The sequence below is a fragment of the Penicillium expansum genome (genome assembly GCF_000769745.1).
Source record: "Penicillium expansum strain MD-8 chromosome Unknown contig174, whole genome shotgun sequence".
Taxonomy (NCBI): domain Eukaryota; kingdom Fungi; phylum Ascomycota; class Eurotiomycetes; order Eurotiales; family Aspergillaceae; genus Penicillium; species Penicillium expansum.
In genome coordinates this window covers 455,135-474,659 of record NW_015971243.1, presented here as the reverse complement: position 1 = coordinate 474,659, position 19,525 = coordinate 455,135, and the positions used below count along the sequence as shown (strand labels likewise).

The following is a 19,525-nucleotide window of genomic DNA, read 5'->3' as shown; positions in this document are numbered from 1 at the left end:
AATTGATATATCAATATTTAGCTAGAAGAGAACCCGGCGATCTCGTTTCGTATTGTATACTTGGGTGTTTTTGTATTTAATGTGTCTTTAGCTCTGCTTATGTTGTATATATATTGTCGCTGTCGCTGAAACCTGCATATCACCACCTCGTATATACTAGAAGCTTTGCACTTGATCATCTCTCTTCTAAGCGAGGGCTGAGATTATTATCGGATTATATAGAGGCGTCTAAAGATCGAAGTAGCAATGGTCAATGTTCAAGCGTCGAAGGATTAATGAACTTGGTAGGCACAAGTGCCACACTCGAACCATATAAGAAGTGACAGAATACCAAAGGGTAGAGAAGAAGGATTGATTCTCTATAAACAGAGGCTAGCTAAATAGCGATGAGAAAGCCTAATAGAGCAGGCATCAAGTTATCAAGACAGAAGACAGATGATCTGTCTCAACAAGAAGTATAACCGGACATTTTACAAGAAGTATAGATATTTAACAAATTCACAATATGGTGCTCCATAGTAGCATCTACTGGGTGTAGCTGCAGCCATTGGGATTGGAGGTCTCCACAACACGAGCGGCAATGCCCACGCAGTCGGTGTTGCCAGCAGGGTTGGCAACGCCAGCAGAAGCCCAGATACTCCAGGAACCGTCAATGCTGTTGGGGCAGGCAATCAGATCGTTTCCTGCAAACTGGAGGTGGCCATCCTTCTCCGCCCAGCCCTTGCGCTCGGAGTTTTTAGGAGTGGGCTGAGCACCAGTGGTGTATCCAATCTTACCCTGGCCTGTATTATCAAAGTCAGTTATTTGTCAATGTAGTGGGATTGCGAAATTGATAACATACCCATGCCGGAGCGATCAACGTAAATCTCCTGGGGAGTGGCGGACTGGTCATAGAGGTACAGAGCACCGTCATTGATGTAGAAGGTAGCCTGCTGCTCCTTGGGACGAGCGCAACTGGCGCCCTGGCTAGGCAGACCAGCAAAGATGCTGCTCTTAGCGGCGTTGAAGGCAGAGTATTGTACGCCACTACCGGAGTGAATAGCCACAACGCCAAAAGTCTTGGACTGAGTGGAAGGGGCGGCCGAGACGACGGCGCTGACGGAGGCAGCAATGGCGAGGTTCTTGATTTGCATATTGGCGGAGAATAGGGATGAGAAGATTGGGTTGAGAAAATGTAAGAATGTTTAGATTGAGAAGATTGAGAGGATTGATGGTTAATATTTTATGAATTGAAGCCGAAATGCTTCTCCTTCTTATACTTGGAGCGCCACTGCCGTCGCCGAGGTTGATGTCTCACCCATATGGAGACTATTCTCAAAAGCCAAGCATCGGACTACATCAGACTATGGAGTACAGTGTCGATATCCCCCAAATTGACATCAGCGTGGCTATTTTATGGGGCAATATTGTCGATCTCTCTCATCATTCTATTGATGTCTTATCCCTGAGAACTCCGTACTCCGTATCCGTATAATATGCCAGATCCAGATCCAAGTTCATTTGTTATATTTACCTAGGTATACACATAATAAGCACTTTATGGATTATTGGTTTGTATTCATAGCATTTTCATAATTCTCAGCTTGAGCTTGAATACTCTGAGCAAAATACCTGGCCCTTAGATGACTTCATAGTACGGAGTATTGTATTGCTCTCCACATTTTCTTTTTCTTTTGTTTCTCCGACTTATACTAGTACCCACGAGATCCGAATCAAGGCCAATCAGGGTCCAATACTTTTATGCAGCGGAGAAACATACTGCATATACAACATAGGTATAATAATAGGTGTAACTATCTAAACCGGTTTTTGTGGCCATTTTTCGGGCATTTCACTTCTTGGGGCTGGCGGGTCCCTTGACAAGGATCTATAAATAGTACGGGAGTGGCTGTGGCTCACCGTTTTTCCTTCACAAAATTTGCTTCCACTGCTGGAGCGGAGTATGTTGTAGTGCATTTTAAATCTTATTTGGAGTACTCTGTACGGAGTACTGATGGTCAATCTTGGAAAGAATCTCGTGGCTTATCATGAGTATAGAATGAGATGAACACTATAATACATATACATATTTCGCTTCCTGCTTCAATGATTTCATGAATCATGAAGATGCAACGCCTAGAAATGAATTTCCTATCTCAAACCAAACCAGGACTAAGGGAATAATTTCTGTGCAAGCACCAGCTTGAGCACGCTCATAACTCATGTTGAGATATGCTAATAAAAAAAAGACCGACTAGTCTTACTTGGGAGCAGCGCAAGAGAAGACACCACGAACTTCTCCTTTGTCGTACTTGATGACCTAGTTGAGAAGTTAGCAACACAATTCCTGCCACAGAAATAAGTACCATGGGGAAAAACTTACAATGTCATCGATGCTGGAGTAGGTTCCTCCAACAAGCACCACCATACCGATGAGGAAGATCAGTGCGTTTACGGCTGCCAGCATCATGTTCTTGGGCTCTTTCCAGCTGCCTTTCCGGAGGAGCAAGAACCACATCATGGCAGGGAAGTAGAAGGTGAAACCGGAGATGAAAAGAGCAGAAGAAATTGAAAGCAAATCGTTGAAAAAAGGAATCACCTCGGCAATGATGAATGCCGCAATTGTGGCGGCCGTGATCACCGCCAGCCATGTCAACCATCCCATCTTGGTGTTGATGAAGCGGATGGGGGAGTTGGCGAAGATACGACCATGAACCAAACGCCCAAATACAACGGTATTGATCGAACCACTGATGAAGATGACAGGGAGAGCAACACCGTATGCAACGCGGCTGAGGGTAGTTCCAGCAGAGGTAAGTGCAGGGCTGGACACGTCCTGGCCAACAAAGGCATAGATAGTGGCACCAGTCACCGTGTAAATGATGATCTCGGTGATACCTAGCGTCCAGATTGACTTAACAAAGTCTCGAGGAGTGTGCATTTCGTCCATGAAAGAAAATTGGCACATGGCAAAACTGTAAGCGAAAACAATGTTCGTCACAGCGATAAAGCCTTCGGTAAAAGTGAGGTTATCCTTCGGCCACGCAGACCATGCAACTCCGGAGAGTCCACCGGGTGAGTCAGTCGCCTGCACACCCGTACCGATAATTGTGATTCCAATGGCAATGATGATGGATGCAAAATCGACATAACCCAGAATGGCCACCTCGGTGAAACTGGGCGGGATGGCGAGTAACAGCAGGATGATGGCGGAAACCACGGCAAAGATGATCGAACAAATGCCGCTTTTGGTAATGTCGAGAAATGCGATGGTTCCCGTCAGACAGTGCGAGGCCGTGAGGAAGATTAGTTGGAGTCCGAGCATCCCATTGACTAGCTCGTATCCAAAGCGACCACACCCTAACCGATGGCCCAGCAACCGGCCCGCATCGGCATAGTTTGCAACCTCGGGGAAGGCCAATTTGACCATTCCGACAATGTAACTGGTATAGATGGCGATAAGACCGATGCCCACACAGCAAATCACACCGGGGACCATGCCTAGTGTTGCAAAGGTGGAGGGAATCGACAAACTGCCGAGTGCAATGGCTTCGACAATTAGGACGATGGTGAGTCGCTTCCAGCCGAGACGGTTGAACTTCTTGATGCCGTGGTCATAGATATTTCTTTCAGCCTCGCTCATTTCCCCGACCATGTCCCCCTCAAACGGCGGAGGGGGAGCATATGCGGCCTTCTCACCTTCCGTTCCCATCACCTTGTCGGTGCTATGGTCGTTAGAGATGTTTTCGAGACCCATGATGATGTTGGGAGTGAGGCTAGTCTGCCAGGCGAAACGGAAGGGAGGTGACCTGGAATATAAGAAGGGAAATTTTGCGCACTTCGAATGCGGGCACTATCAGGAGGCAAAGCAGGATTCCATGACTAACAAAGATTTGTGAGCTCTGCTTGGCTGCTCCAACACGTGGAGTACGACGCTGATCCACTCAAGTTGATCGGCCACCCAACGAGCTCACCGGAAACAGACTGGAAGTGGATGACAGTGGAGCTCTGGGCGAAACGCAAGCCTAGCGCCCCAGTTTAGTGTCCGTAGTGTGATAAGAAGGTTCGGAACGTTAGGTAAAAGAAATGCAACATTGGTGTAATGCGTTCTTCGAGGGCCACCTGAGGGCCACCGAGTGCTTTGACAATGTCACGCTATGGAGTCTCTCCCCCGCGTTACTGATTGCGGGGGTAGAGCAAAATTTGAGGCAAAAGAACAGAAAAAGTTCATCGAATAAAGAACAATATAAAAGATTTTAGAGGGTTTCTTTAATCGCGCCACAAGAAGATCCCGAGAGCCGACTTGCCAATGAAAGACTCGGAAGTGTTGGCTGGGCGGGCGATAAGATTTTGGGCTGAGTCACGTGACGGATGCAAACAGAGCAAATCGGGGATCTCACATCAGGCAACCAACGGCAAGCTACTGCGTTCTGATCCTACCTACTCCGTACATCGTCCTACATACACTCCTTACAGAGTATACGAAGTACAAGGTTCAGATAACACCGGGTATACTCGTATACCATGCAAAACAACTCCTTTCCTGACCCCCTCCCAAACAGAAACCAAGATCCTCTTGGGGTATACGTTAAACCTGAAGATGCGGAGCGCCACCAACGCCATTCGGTTTAGCGGCCATAGGAAAATACCGCAACTACTCCGTATTGACTTCATGATTCGTCGTGTTGTCCGAAATCTCAAATGGGATAGAATGGATATCCCCCAGAGACGGCTGGTCATAGACATCATTTCGAGAAAATCCCCCAGTCTCCAACTCATCCCGTGAGATCCCGGCCGGGGCCTGTGTACTCCACACGTAATGAACTCAATTCCCCCGATTTTCGCATCTACAACCGTTGTACAGAGTACAACATACTCCGCGTACTCTGTGCCTACCTCATGATCATTGCTTATATTGGTGCTAACGTTCCCCCAGACTAGTTGACCGCCAATATAGTAATCCGCTAGAAAGATCCGCAGAATACACGGAAACTGCGGGTCATCTCGGCCCATTGATGTACCCTCAACCCTGAAACACGGCAGACCGCATGCGCGATTTAATGTTGGGAATCCGTTCAACCCAACATTTGCGTTTTGTGTTGTACAAGATATTTCCAATGAATATCCTCGTCAAATAACAGAAATTCGTCCCTTCTAGTTCCGCGTTTCGCGCGCGACCTGTCGCGACCGTGATGATCTTCGTTCAGTTGCCTCAATCCTCGCAGCCATGTCAATGACCGCCAGGCACCCCGTATGAAGTATAGACTCCGATTTCGGTGTTGGAGTAATGGGGTGTTCAAATAAAAGTGGGACGATTTCCTCAAGCACATTTTCTTATCTACAACAGCGGCTTTGCCAATAATCTAATGATCATGCAATATTGAACATGCATCGCAAGATCCAGGCGTGTGTGATCTGATTCATCCTTGCCGCAATTGTCGCCAACGCACAGAATAGCGGCCGAGAACACCCCTTGTATTGAATTTCCGCAGTTGCAGTACTTGCCAATCAATCACCGCGAACCCCCAGTCTGTTTTTCTATATTTCGATCGTAACGCCACGTGATCACCCTTGCGTGCTGAGTATGGCTCTCTTGACATGATATAGTCTAGTCAACAGACTGGTAGGAAAGTGAGCCGAGATGGATCCCACAGACGAAATTAATATCTCTACAGAGTGGTCCAAAGTTCTTCTAGCTCCGTTCTCGAAATGCTTTGCTTCTCCCCCGATAGTATGGCTCAACCTTCCTTGAAATATGTTTAGGTATGAATGGCGAAGCCTCCCCTCAGAATTGGCTGTATGGTAAGCCGTTAATTTGGAAGACTATATTATAGTCTTGGGCATGACGACGGACACGTATAACATTTCTCTCTTCGCTTAACTCAAACGGGCTGAACATTTCATTAGGCATGCGATTAATCCACAAACAACACCACCGTCTCGTAACACCAGGGGAAACCCCATCATGTCCAGGGCGATGGTCGTTGAGTCGCAGAGCTGCTGGAACTATCGCACCCTGTAGAGTCCATATAAACCGATATCATCATTTGGGCAAGAGAAGATTCTAGGATAAGCATCTACCGTCTCATGTTCCTTTGTTTCATGCATAAAACATAACTCATCGGTTCTGTTTTTCCTACTTTCACATACTGCAGCAAAGCCTCTGGGCAATTGACCAATCACCAGAACCTCACTGCCCCCCGTGAATATCACTTTTCTAGCAGGTTTTGACTATCATTCTTGCTTCAAGCAGTCAGTGATTGACTTTCCAACGTAATCGACATTTTGTTTGTTGAGGCCAGCAATTGATATGCGAGAGTTGTCTGCCATGTAGATATGGTATTGCTCTAAGGTCATCACATGTCAGTATATCACAAAAAGAGTAATTCCAACGACAGAACAAACCTCGAAGCGTTCGCACGACGCTCGGGGGAAGTCCCAGAAATCCAAACATTCCGGACTGGCGGATCAGGTGCTCCCAAGTGCCAGGTGCGCCTAGTCATGTTAAAAGACCTTTGGTCGTCTATTGCGGGCAGGCGATGCTCACCGGATGATACCAAACTATCATACAATTCAGACCTCATAGAGCGAATGCGGCTGCTCATTGTGATCAGATCATCATGCCAAGCCTCCCTAAGGGTAGCATCGGCTAATATGGTGCTCGCAATCTTCGCACCATAGGCTGGAGGGTTCGAAACTTCAGAACGTTGAAGCATTTCAAGCATTGATTGGGTCTTTACAGCCGCTTCTTCAGTGCCCGTTGCCAGGAAAAAGCAGCCGACTCGTTCCCCTATCGAATGTTATTGACTATCATTTTGACTATGAACCGACCGTGGCACGGGTAGATACCATAGAGACCCATGTTTTTTGCAAAAGACAGACACACTCCAGCTTCCAAATTCATCTCCTCGATAAATAGCCGAATAGCAAAGGCGTCACTATCAACATTTCCGGAGTTGAACCCTAGATAAGCAGCGTCAAAAAGTGGGAACAACTCCCTCTCTTTAAAGAGGCGCGCAAGTTCTCGCCATTGCTCCTTGCTCGGATCACACCCTGTTGGGTTATGAGCACATGCATGGATGATGAACACAGAATTGGGCTCGGCCAATTTCAATGCGGAATAATAAGAATCAATGTCCAAATTTTTGGTCTCTGGGTTGTAGTATCTGAAAGATTCACATTGGAATCCAAGGGACGAAAACACCTGATGGTGGTTCGACCAAGTGGGCTCAGGGATGTATACTTTGGGAAGAGGTGTTTTGCAAGCTCTTAGCAACAGTCCAGCCAGGTGTAGTGCCCCAGTACCGGAGAGACTCTGGCAAGTCGCCAGCTATTTATACAACAATCAGCTTTGTTAACAGGATTCAATGTTGTGACGAGTACGGAGTTGCAGTACTTTGCTCTGTTGCTTTTGAAACAGCTCTGGGCCAAGTGCTAGCTTTGCAGCCTCTTTGCGGAAATCTGCTAGGCCGACAATAGGGAGATATTCGTGATTCAACTCCTGTGATAGCAACTTCCGACTCTTCCTAACCGAGGGGAGAACCCACGGGTTCCCATGCTCGTCGCGGTACGTACCCTGGCCCAAGTTGACTTTCTTGGGAGATTTATCTGCGATATACTGAGCAGTCAATGCAAAAATTGCGTCGGGTGGGATAAAACGAGCCTGATCAAACCAGGACTGAGTGCCAACGTTCCGGGTGATGGTTTCAGAAGCCATTGTGTAAAACTGGCTCAATTTAGCAGTGTGGCTAAAAGAGTGCTGGATCAATCTGGGTGTCCTCTTTGGTATTAAAGGAAGCTGGACGGAGTATGCCGACGGGAATGCTTGACGTGATATCATCATACTCGGGTTCCTGGCCGAGTTACCCAAATACCCCCCCCCCCCCCCCCCCCCCCCCCNCCCCCCCCCCCCCGCACTTGCACAGCCCCGCCTAACTAAGTAGTATATAGGGAGTATATCTCTCGGAAATAGGGCCGAGTCAAACAAACCAGATTCAATTAGATTAAATAAAGAGTTCTAATTTGCTGATCGGGTGGAGGGCCCGAGAGTGGACTCATTTAGGTTGTTCATCTGTGTACGAGATTGGCTTCGTCGGTTCTAGCATCCGATCCTGGCAGTTCGAACGTCAAAACAGCGGCCAAATAGCTTAAATTAATCGGAGATATGGCCGTTTTGCCCCTCACTTTGATCCGAGGGGGGGAATCTCATCGGACATGGATATCATATAAGAGTTATACTAGGACTACTAGGACTACTGGATGAGTGCATACTTTCACAACCTCTACAATCTCTACAATGGGTTCTCACACTGCCGTTTCTCCCCAGCCTCATGTCCCTTCATCGGGAGTCTGGTGTCCTGCGGTCACTTTTTTCAACCATGATACCGACTCATTAGATCTCGCTTCTCAGTCTAAGTACTTTACCTATCTATCCAAAACCGGGCTAGCAGGTCTAGTGATCCTGGGGACCAACTCAGAAGCCTTCCTCCTCACTCGTGAAGAGCGATCTCAACTCATCTCAACTGCACGAGCCGCCGTTGGGCCTGATTTTCCGCTGATGGCCGGTGTCGGTGCGCACTCCACCAAGCAGACCCTCGAGCTCGCACAGGATGCCGCTGCCGCGGGCGCCAACTACCTTCTCGTCCTCCCTCCCGCATACTTCGGCAAAGCTACCAACATGAACGTGGTGAAGCGCTTCTTTTCTGAAGTGGCAGCCAAGTCGCCTCTTCCAGTGGTGATATACAATTTCCCGGGGGTGTGCAACGGGGTGGACATGGACTCTGAGACCATTACCGCTATCGCACGAGAGTCAGCATCTGCGAACGCTAGTGGACGGTCCAACGTGGTCGGTGTCAAGTTGACCTGTGGGTCAGTGGGAAAGATCACTCGGCTAGCCGCAGCATTTGCGCCCGAGGACTTTGCGACCTTTGGTGGGCAATCCGATTTCCTGATTGGCGGGCTAGCTGCAGGAAGCGTTGGATGCATCGCCGCTTTCGCCAATGTCTTTCCCAAGGTGGCGGCTCGGATCTATGCGTTGTATGAGAAGGGCCAGATCAAGGAAGCCGTGGACCTCCAAAGGAAGGCAGCGCTCGCAGAAAGTGCCATCAAAAGTGGCATTGCGACAACTAAGCATGCAGTTGCATGCTACTCCGCCCCATTGGCAGGGATCCCGAATGCAGCAGGTAATCTGGCCCCTCGACACCCTTACGAAGAGGTGGGAGAGGGGGCCAAAATCGCGGTCCGAGAGGTGATGGCTGAGGTCGCTGAGATCGAAAAAAGCCTGTAATTTAGTTAGACGTGTATCAATGCAGATGAACCTTCGCTTTCTTTTTTGGGGGGGGATGATTATTTGCTGTGGTGAAGTAATGTTGAAATGGGTGCGTACATGTCCACGGGTGACCACAGGTCAGGGGGTCAAAGATTCGTGGCCTCAGCCCTCAGGCTTCTGCCAAGACATCACCTTCAAGACATCACCTTCCAGTACTTTGTATTACACTACGGAGTAGATGTAGGTACTAGGTACGGAGTACTAGGTATACTAAAGCCTAATCGTACTACTAGTACTACATGCAGTATGTAGTTTCTTAAATATAACATTACCACAGACTCTTATTTATATGGTGAGACTAGGATTGATAGTTTAGCCCAGTGTGTTGTACTCCGTAGGCTCAACTGTTATCTCCAGCCCCAGCGGCTGATAGCAGCACTAGTGTACATGTAGGTATACATCACATTCTAATCGGCCCAATGGGCATTTGGGACGAACTCAGCAATCAGATATCACACCATCAACATGCATATAAGTACCTTCATGGGCTAAAATTTCGTCATATAACGGTATTTTGTTTTCATATCTAGAAAATTACATGCAGATCTAGAGAATCAAGTCTGGTCTACTACAACATATGTATATACTATAACAAGAGGGAGTAATACTCCGTCGAGATATTAGTTATACTACAGTTATGTACGAGAATTTGCATAAATAATGAAGGTGATATAGCCCTAAATACATACATAATATTATATTATATTAACATCCTAAATGAACCTCGGCTTAAAAGAAGAAAAATTCTTCCAAAACATCGGCCTAGCCGAGAAATGGATTACTGATCGGGCCGGGACTAAGTGGAGATAGTCGGGATCTCGAAGGTGATCAAAGCCAATGAAAGCACTTTTCTACTATTTTCTTTGTTGTTATGGAGTAAATATGCAGCTTATTACTCTATGGCCCCCACCATTACAACTAAAACAAGCAGTCTCTCCGATATGTACGGAGTTCATACACTATTTCATATCTTACATATAGTAGAATAAAACTAACCCTACCGGTCTCTTGAGAATTTTTCTTCTTTTTAACCTTTTTGTCATATTCTACCTTATATCATATCCTACGCAGATCTATACCCATAGTTCTGTGGAGGTGATCTCTGAGTCGCAACTATGGAGGTCTCCGAGACAACCAACTCCCTGCAGTTGCCAAACTCCATCCCCTTCTGGCGACTCATCCTCAACCCTGGTGCTATCACCCAAGAGGTTGCTGACCACCCTTATGCCGGCTCAGGGACCGAACAGGATCCCTATGTCGTGGAATGGATGCCCAAGGACTTTCGAAACCCTCTCCAATTAAAAACATCCATGAAATGGTTCATCACCGTGGTCGCCGCTATCGAGACCTTGGTCGTCGCTCTGGTCTCGTCCGCCTATACTGGTGGTATCATTCAAATTCAAGAACGATTTGGCGCAACCACAGAGGTTGCGACCTTGGGAGTATCACTTTACGTACTGGGCTTTGCTTTGGGTCCTCTGATCTGGGCCCCGATGAGTGAAATCTTCGGTCGCCAACTTGTCTTCGTCACAACCTACTGCGGTTTGACCATCTTTTGTGCCGCTTGTACGGGCGCAAAGAACATGGCGACCTTACTGATCTTCCGATTCTTATCCGGTGCTTTCGGCTCCTCTCCCCTCACCAATTCGGGCGGTGTCATCGCCGACATGTTCATGGCTCGCGATCGAGGATTAGCATTATCGGCCTTCGCGTTGGCTCCATTCCTGGGACCCGTCATTGGGCCTATCGCTGGCGGCTTCCTCGGTATGTCAAGCGGAGGCTGGAAGTGGGTGATGGGTCTCTTGGGCATCCTCTGTGGTGTCATGTGGGTCCTAGGGGCCGCGTTGAAGCCTGAGACCTATGCCCCCGTTCTTCTTCGCCAGCGTGCAAATACTCTCTCTAAGCTCACAGGTCGGGTATACCTCAGCAAGTTAGATATTGATCAAGGGCGTCTCACTTTGAAAGCCGCCTTGAAAATCTCTCTCTCGCGACCCATGATTCTTCTTTTTCAAGAACCTATCGTCTTGCTGCTCTCGATCTATCTTGCTATCATCTACGGAACCCTCTATATGCTGTTCGGCGCCTTCCCGATTGTGTATCAGCTCCACCGTGGATGGAATCAAGGTGTCGGCGGCTTAGCTTTTATCGGTGTCATGATTGGTATGATTGGTGCGGTTGCGTATTCAATCCCTGAAAACAAGCGTTACGCGAAACTCCTTCAGAAGAACGGTGGCTATGCGCCTCCAGAAGCCCGTCTTCCGCCGTGTATGCTGGCCTCTATTGCCCTCCCAATAGGACTCTTCTGGTTCGCATGGACTAACTCTCCATCCGTCCACTGGCTTGTGAGCGTCGCAGCTGGAGTTCCGTTCGGCTTCGGAATGCTGCTCGTCTTCCTCAGTGTCTTCAACTACCTGATCGATGCTTACACCATCTTCGCGGCTTCTGTCTTGGCAGCCAACACGCTACTGCGGTCTTTGTTCGGATTTGCATTCCCGCTGTTCACCAAGTACATGTACGAAGATTTGGGAATCCATTGGGCATCCTGTGTTCCGGCGTTCTTGGCTCTTGCATGTGTACCTTTCCCCTTCCTGCTCTATAAATATGGACTGTCCATCCGAAAGCACTGCAAGTACTCTGCGCAGTCTGAGGCCTTTGTTCAAAACCTTCTTCGGGGCATGCAAAAGGCCGCTGAGGAGTCTACCGAGACTAAACTTGAAATTTCCCCACCAACATCGGCAAACGATGCCGTCGCATCGCTTCCTCACAGCAAGGAGACCCCCGCCGATGTTCAGTCAATTCATCGCACTCTTTCGCGCACTTCCACCAATGCCACGCATCCCATTCATCGGGTTCCCACATATGAAGCCAACCCTTACGACGTCGACCGCGTTCATACGCGGGAGTCGTTCAAATAATCCAAGCTATCGATCATAGAAGGGGGAACACAGGCGTCTTGGGAGACCTAGATATACCAAGCGGGCTAGACGTCGTCCCATGTCGCATTGCTTCGTCTTTTGCTTTTTACTTTTGTCGAGTTCCATATACCATAGATCGCGTTGACTACTAATTATAATTGCACTTGAAGATTTGACGATCTTGTCTTCGAACTCGAGAGACAATCACGGATATGGAGATTTGTACTCCGTAGGAATAGCGTATAGAGCGGTGTCGAAAGCGGTCTATAATTCAGGCATATTAAGGCACCAACCCTGCAAAATCAGGCATTTGTCCTTTGGCCGCTCTGCCCCTTCGCAGTTAAGGACAGAGGCGACATGGGCGCCTACTCTTGTGAGAATATAAAAAGTAAACAGCCGTCACTCGTCATTCTTGATACCTCATCCCTATCACTTATTGGACGTGTTCAATATATAAAGCATCACATATTCTATGAACATCAGCAATGATATGTCAAAGCAGCCCCTTTTAGTGCACTCCATTGGTCAATCCATCAGTTACCCCGTTGGTCGAACAAACCATCTGGCATTCCATGGGTCACTCCATCCGAGATGGCATGTTTCCCCCCATTAGTGAGTCCATTTATCTTATGAAGAGGCACTCCAGGTGGTACCCCAACAGAAATGCTGCTCATTTTTCGGGGTCGCTCCGGTGCGGTCCAGATAGAACCATCATCGAGCAGCCCCTGGCCCAAAGCTAGCACCTTGGACGGCGCTTCACCCAGCCATTTGGTCTCTAGTCGGTCGATGTTCTGTTCAATTTCCCAAGCACGGCCACCTTCAATGAACATTGATGTGCCGTTCAGAGACTGATCAGCCAAGACTCCGGTGGCAACAGTAGCAACCTGCTCAGGAGTATTGATGGGAAGTTCGGCCCGCTTCCACTGTGACTCGACCTTTTTGATGCTATCGGTTTGGGTCACCCAAGGGCAGACGGTATTGATACGAAGATAGTGCTTGTACGGAGAGGAGATATAGGTGTGTAGGGAACGCATGAGGCCAGTCACACCGTGCTTGGAGGCTTGGTATATGAAAAGAGACGGGCTATCTTTGAAACCAGAGACACATGAAAATAGGAGAATCGACCGGTCGCAGTTAGATCCACGGTTATGGCGCAAGTAGACAGAGGCAATGCGGGTAACATACATGGACCCGAGGAGATTGACATCCATGACTTTGTGGGTGGGGGTCTGGAGGTAAGATCGTATTGTCAGATGCTTCTGAAATAGAAGCCTGGTCAAGCAACCGAGATTGTTATCCGACTAGCAATAGCTTACCTGGCGGACGGTCTCCAGCGTGAGTGAAGTATCGAACCAATTCCCTATTTCCACGATACCAGCCGCCGAGACAACATGATCGATGCGCTTGTAGGTCTTAAAGGCTAGGTCAAACAGTGCCAACACCGATGAGTAGTTGGCAACATCGGTGGTCTGGAAAATGGCGCGTGGGGCCATGTCTTCTTCCTCCGGGTGGAATTGGTCGCAGCATTTCTTCAGTAGACGCTCGCCGGAGATATTATCGAGGTCACCAATGCATACATTGGCACCACTCTCCAAGCATTGGGTCACCAGGCTCGAACCAATGCCATTGGCACCACCTGTAGAAGCTGGGATAAGATGGCAGCAGGGAAGTTAGGCGAAGGGTTCGGCATACCTGTGATGAGAACGACCTTTTTGGAGAGGCAATTGGTGGGAATGCTGGGGATATACTGCGACATTAGGGGCAGATCAGTGGGGAGGCTTGGGTGAAATAATAGAGATAATCGTGAGGCCAGGGAAAGAGTAGTGGGATTTGCAGATAGGTAAATAAATTGCTAACTGCGGACCATAAGCTCGCTTTTATATGCATGAGCTGCCTTATGCAGACATAGGGGTCACAGTCAAAGTATCCTACAAAATCCTAATACAACCCCCAGGTTTTGAGGGGAAGGAAATAATCTGGTTGGATAACACTATCCCTAAGCCGTGGCACCCCATAAATATGGACACAGCCCCCAGAGACAACGGTAACTCAGCCGAGCGCCAAGAACGCACATCCGGGTTGTGTCCATCAAGGGCTTTTGCATAAACATATGAGGGATTCCATAGGCACCCGGGCTAATGGGAAAGACCAGCCATGATAGAAATCAAAATGGGATGCTGCGAAGAGGCCTTAGCCAATGACGTTGGTGTGCAGATGGAAAACGCGAAGCCAAAACACACGGACGCGGGAGGAAACCAGGCTAACACCTGGGAAATTAACATTGGCTTCCTTAACCTATACCAGGGGGTCTCTCGGAATCTTGTGCCCCGAGGATTGGGTCAGATGTCTCCTCAAAAAGTCCCCCGACAGCCTAGAAACATGTTGAAAAGTGGATGTGATGCTAGAGAGAAGAATAGGATTATGTCTAAGCGGAGAACTGGACCGAATATATGGTGTACATCGTACTCCGTACATGGCAACCAACTAGGGACTAGGGTGCATATGTAAAGGGCGGGAAGTCGGGGAAGCGAAGAAGGGAGAAGGTGGGAAAGTACAAAAGTACAAAAGTACAGTCAAATGGTACTCATTCTCATAATAGTCGATAAATTAGCTCCATCGAAGATGCAAAACAAATGCAACAAGAAAAACACAGAAAGAATCCCCTCTTTTCCAGTACATATACATGCCCAAAAAGAAAACCATAGATGCCATTGTGGCTGCAAACGTGGGGAATACAGAGCGTGAAACATCAAACAAAAGTTCTATCAAAAAAATGGGGACCGAAAATACCACCGCAAGCCAAAGGACGGATATTTACAACTGGCTATACCGAGAAAGGTTTTAACGACGAGAGACACAGCACAAGATACCAGACTTGCCCAGGAACCAGAGGGATCCAATAAAGCGGAAAATCGACAGACCGGCCGTTATCCACAAAATAGCGGCGAAGTATTTTGAGGTGCGGACGGTAGAAGTGTTCTGTGGGTGTTAGTTTATGCCACAGCCTAAAGTTTAACAAGATACATACCGTAAGACAAAGACGGGTGATTCCTTCACTAGTAATACACAGTGCAAGGATCAGGTTGCTGAAAATCCAAATCAACACCAGGTTGGTTCGGAAAGCCTTATAACCATCGTCCATGCTTGGTTCATCATTATCTTCAGGCTCAGCATACGGCTCTAGCGCTCGCTTGACCGTCAATTCAAACTGACTATCGATATCGGCCTGCGGCTTGTCAACTTCTTCAATGAAGTTTGACTTGGCGTCATCCTTCTTGGTCTCAACGACGGGAAGCGAGTCGCCCTTATCGGAGCCCTTGGTACCCCAGGAAACGTCATGCCAGTTGCAGAAAGCGTAGACCATCAGGATATTGATAGAACAGGTCATGCCAGCAAAGTACGCCCAGGAGGACGTGAACATATGCCAGGGATCCATGTACAAGAAACTTGCGAGGAAGTAAATACCATAAGTCGAAACCAAAGCGATCAGGACAATACCGGCCCCGTCAGAGCCGAAGAAAGACTTAAGGAAATGGCCGACACCTTCGTCCAGAGAGAAATCAAGTGTACCTCCGGTGAAGGCATTCTTGACAAGGTAGAACGATAGAATAATGACGTAAGTTTGAAGGATACTGAAGTAGATGAACGAAAGCGTGTATGCGAGACGCGAACTGTTTGACAGGTCAGATCGATACTGTGGGGTGATTCCTTCAGATCCTGACTTACCCTTTCGGTCGATTTCCTAGCGCCAGGATGAACTGCAGCATCAAGAAGAACACGTATCCATACTTTAGGAAGTTGTTCACGATTGGCGAGGCTTCATTACCAAAAGGCCATCCCTTATTCTTATTCGAATCACTAGGGGTTCCGACAAGATCCATGATGACAGTAGTAGTCAACCAGAACGAAGCTAGGTAGTCATGTGTTAGTATAAAGATTCACTAAAGAAGACGAGATTCATGACATACCGAGAGAGAACCAGGTCATGACAAGACCCATGAAGTTGTATGTCATCTGGATATGCAGGAAAAACAACCGTAAGATATTGTGGCCACTCTTATAAATCCGCCCGAAATGCATCATTGCATATAAACTGGCGGCGAACGAACCGTTCAACCAACGACGTCGCTGACTGATGAACTCGGATGCGCCCTCTGGCACATCGGTCTCGCCCTTTGACGCCTTCACGTAGGTTAGATGCCATTTGAATCCAGCCTTTGCCACAAGCTCGAAACACAAGATACGGTCCTCAGCAAGGAACATATTCTTTTTGAAGATGTTCATGCCCTCAATACCCTTCTTGCCCAACTGCTTAGATAGCGTATGATCACCGTGGAAGTACTGCTCCAAGGGACGACCCATGATAGCACGATAACGGTACGCAGAGAAGGCACCCGGTAGCACGCTGACGTACCCGAAGGAACTCTCTAACGGTTTATCAAGAATGTTGGAGATCTTGTACTCGAAGTTCTGTGCGGCGACAAGGGGGTTCATCAAATTCTTCCATCCCTTTCCTAACATTGCGTGAATCTCACCGCAAGATCCACCCAAGTTCTTATCATTGTAGAAGGACTCCCACAATGCAAGGAGTGATTTCTTTCCCGGCTTAGTTCCGGCGTCAAGGAGAATCACCACTTCGGGGTTAAGGATTCGACTGAAACCATTAAAAAGCCAGCGGTGAGAGTTGATCTTCTTACTGTTCTTCTGCTTCAGGCAGAAAATCATCTGAACAGGAGGAAGGTTTGACGACTCGTTGCCCTGAGGCCGGATCAATTGTTGGTTGGATGTGACAGAAAGTTGGGTGGTGTATTCGAACTACATAGGTAGGTCTTGTTAGTGGATTTTCGTTTAAAACATCGAGATAGAGGCATAGTAATGCCGGCAAGGTGAATCGAGAGGAGTGGGAACTCACGATGTGTGCGACCGTTTCCCGGCCATCGACGGAGCGCTTCATGATGCCATCTTGGTAGATACCAACTGTGGCCAACAAGTCGAGGGTGTTTTTGTCACAAGGATCAATACCATCGAAAACCAAGGTGCACACGATCTTTTGCCAGGCCGGGCCACCTTTGTTCCAGAACTCCGATTTCTTCAAATTGACGATATCGCGAATGTTCTGCATGACACCGTGGAGCGTGCGCGCGGTCAGAACTTTGTCTTCGTTGTAATAGGTGATGGCAATCAGAAGCTCGGTGTGTCGGTTGTACATAGCTGGTCGCAAATTGTATCCGTTGCGTAGGGTGAACTCGTCGGGATCACAGGTGGCCGCAGTATCTGTATGTGATTAGCCCCAGTCTCATCACCAATATTTTACGTGAAGACTTACAACGCAGGTGGGTAAATTCTTCTGGGAAGCCCTCCTCCGATTCCCGGTACTCCTTCTGAATCGCGTTCTGAATGGCACTGGGGACCGGGTAGTCGACACTGAGCACAGAGCCCTGGACCAGCTTGATCTTTCGCGTAGCATAACGCCGCAGTCCTGACCCAGGTGCTTGTCGGTTCTGCCAGGCTTCTGAGGGAGTCTCGGACATAGGTGATTGAATACCCGAGCGACGGTTGTGTCCTCCCGCGGACTCCTGGTATGGACCATCGGGGAAGATGGTGACTCCAGGATCCTGTAGTGTGTAACGACGTAGGGAATCGGTCGAGGCATATGGGTCATCGAAGGAAGCATTGAACGGGCTGGGCTGGTTTCGGTAGAGCAAAGACTGCTGGCTGTCGATGTTCTCGGGTTTCTCCTCGTAGCCGTACGCCTGCTGCTGAACAAAATGTATTAGCATCCGTTGCTATTTTGATGGGTCTGGTCTGTGTTTTTTTTTTGGATGGGGGAGGGTTTGTTCCGGGTGGCTTGCCACTCACCTCTCGTGGACCATACATGCTAACCTCACTCGTCTGGGGTGAATGAGATGAGTTGCCCGAATGAGGTGAATGAGGCGATGTGCCTCTCTGAGGAAAAGACATTATGCGTGGCTCCTGTATTCCCCGGCTCTGGTGAAATGGGAATACAGATCTAGCTGGTGGGGTGGTATCTTAAAAATCAAAAAGAAAAGGTCGAGGTTAGAAGTTTCAATTCCAGGTACAATCCGGCGCCTCAATAGCAACAGCGCAACATGCAGCAATGATGCTCGTAAGGTGGGTTGAAGGCAATGCAGGCGACCTGGCGGAAGATCACCTATGTGCGAAACAATATGAGACCTAAGTAGAAACGAATGGAGGGTTGAGGTTCAAAGAAGAGATGTGCGTAGGAGAAGGGCTCCAGATACCATCTATCCAGGAGATATTTTTGGTGCAGAATTTGATTGGAGTTACCAACGATGCGGGCTGTGAAAGGGCGACTGAGGTGGAACCCCAGCACATCAGCAATTGTTGTTCGTCATCCACCCTTTCTGAGGATCCACCATGGAGCCGTCCGAGACAGGACATCCATACCTAGGTATTGTTGGCAACCGCTTTTCCCCTGCGTATGCATCGCATAACCATTAGTGGCTGCAAGATGGACCCCAACCGCCGAATGATATTCCCCTTGATCATTATGCTCTCGATATCCCAATGGTATACTCCTGTAAATTGTACGGGCATGAATTCGACTCTGTGATTCGAGCCTTGCTGCGACGAACATAACTCGTCGAACGTGTAAAAAAGCTGCGGGTCGACGACGCAATGCGCCATAACATTGGTCAACCAGGTGTCCCCTTTGACCCATCACAAGCTCCCCCAATTAATCTCTGTATACATATCCCTTCTACCATCCGAAATACCCCTTGAGGAACTGATCTTGAATCGCTGTACTCCTCCGTACGGAGTAATTCATGGTCGCAGTGACCTCTAAAGGCCTCTCTGCCAAGCAATCACAGCGTGGCGGCTGGGGGTGGCAACTGCCGGGGGATGACGGCAAGGCGTCAGGAAACGATCGGCCGCGTCTTCTAGGGGGCTGAATTCTGAATCTGCGACTGGCTCACGAGGGTCCACATATTCAACCATCGTTATAAATTGGGTATGTGGGGAGTAAATCTAAAAAAGAATAAAAAAAGAATCGCGCTACCACAGCAACAAAGAGAAGAATGCCGAGTGATGCGTGTCGTGTGCCCAGGTATCACGTGATCCTCTCTATACATACGTGTACACAAGTTATTGTGTAGCCTGGCATCAGTCCACGTACAAAGTACAGAGTATATAAATAAGTACGGAGGATAACACATGTAAATATACTCCGTACTCCGTATGTTGTAGGTGCCATCGTTTCGATCATTTATTTTTAGATCTTTGATCCCTGCAATAACAATTGATGTTGTCAAAGTTCCAA

At 48.2% G+C, this 19,525-nt stretch overlaps 7 protein-coding genes across 7 annotated transcripts; 2 read left to right on the top strand and 5 right to left on the bottom strand.

Annotated features, from left to right (window-relative positions):
- Positions 1 to 525: 525 nt before the first annotated feature.
- On the bottom strand, positions 526 to 1,133 carry aspf34 (cell wall protein PhiA; the record flags this gene model as incomplete). Its single annotated transcript, XM_016742751.1, has 2 exons — positions 526 to 782; positions 842 to 1,133. The coding sequence occupies 2 exons, from the start codon at positions 1,131 to 1,133 to the stop codon at positions 526 to 528; spliced, it is 549 nt and encodes a 182-aa protein (XP_016601002.1).
- Positions 1,134 to 2,239: 1,106 nt separating this feature from the next.
- PEX2_054760 (putative amino acid transporter) lies at positions 2,240 to 3,736 on the bottom strand (the record flags this gene model as incomplete). Its single annotated transcript, XM_016742750.1, has 2 exons — positions 2,240 to 2,299; positions 2,363 to 3,736. The coding sequence occupies 2 exons, from the start codon at positions 3,734 to 3,736 to the stop codon at positions 2,240 to 2,242; spliced, it is 1,434 nt and encodes a 477-aa protein (XP_016601001.1).
- A 2,477-nt stretch (positions 3,737 to 6,213) lies between these two features.
- Positions 6,214 to 7,696, bottom strand: PEX2_054750 (Aspartate/other aminotransferase; the record flags this gene model as incomplete). Its single annotated transcript, XM_016742749.1, has 5 exons — positions 6,214 to 6,326; positions 6,385 to 6,474; positions 6,527 to 6,769; positions 6,829 to 7,309; positions 7,376 to 7,696. 5 exons carry the CDS (start codon positions 7,694 to 7,696, stop codon positions 6,214 to 6,216), a joined length of 1,248 nt encoding a protein of 415 aa, XP_016601000.1.
- Positions 7,697 to 8,275: 579 nt separating this feature from the next.
- PEX2_054740 (dihydrodipicolinate synthase family protein) lies at positions 8,276 to 9,265 on the top strand (the record flags this gene model as incomplete). The annotated part of the gene is made up of 1 exon (XM_016742748.1): positions 8,276 to 9,265. The coding sequence occupies one exon, from the start codon at positions 8,276 to 8,278 to the stop codon at positions 9,263 to 9,265; it is 990 nt and encodes a 329-aa protein (XP_016600999.1).
- Positions 9,266 to 10,422: 1,157 nt separating this feature from the next.
- Positions 10,423 to 12,222, top strand: PEX2_054730 (MFS transporter; the record flags this gene model as incomplete). The annotated part of the gene is made up of 1 exon (XM_016742747.1): positions 10,423 to 12,222. One exon carries the CDS (start codon positions 10,423 to 10,425, stop codon positions 12,220 to 12,222), a length of 1,800 nt encoding a protein of 599 aa, XP_016600998.1.
- A 533-nt stretch (positions 12,223 to 12,755) lies between these two features.
- On the bottom strand, positions 12,756 to 13,978 carry PEX2_054720 (putative 3-hydroxyacyl-CoA dehydrogenase; the record flags this gene model as incomplete). The annotated part of the gene is made up of 3 exons (XM_016742746.1): positions 12,756 to 13,481; positions 13,539 to 13,867; positions 13,915 to 13,978. The coding sequence occupies 3 exons, from the start codon at positions 13,976 to 13,978 to the stop codon at positions 12,756 to 12,758; spliced, it is 1,119 nt and encodes a 372-aa protein (XP_016600997.1).
- Positions 13,979 to 15,063: 1,085 nt separating this feature from the next.
- PEX2_054710 (Chitin synthase) lies at positions 15,064 to 18,002 on the bottom strand (the record flags this gene model as incomplete). Its single annotated transcript, XM_016742745.1, has 6 exons — positions 15,064 to 15,201; positions 15,251 to 15,893; positions 15,949 to 16,132; positions 16,191 to 17,037; positions 17,135 to 17,496; positions 17,549 to 18,002. 6 exons carry the CDS (start codon positions 18,000 to 18,002, stop codon positions 15,064 to 15,066), a joined length of 2,628 nt encoding a protein of 875 aa, XP_016600996.1.
- Between the last annotated feature and the right edge of the window lie 1,523 nt (positions 18,003 to 19,525).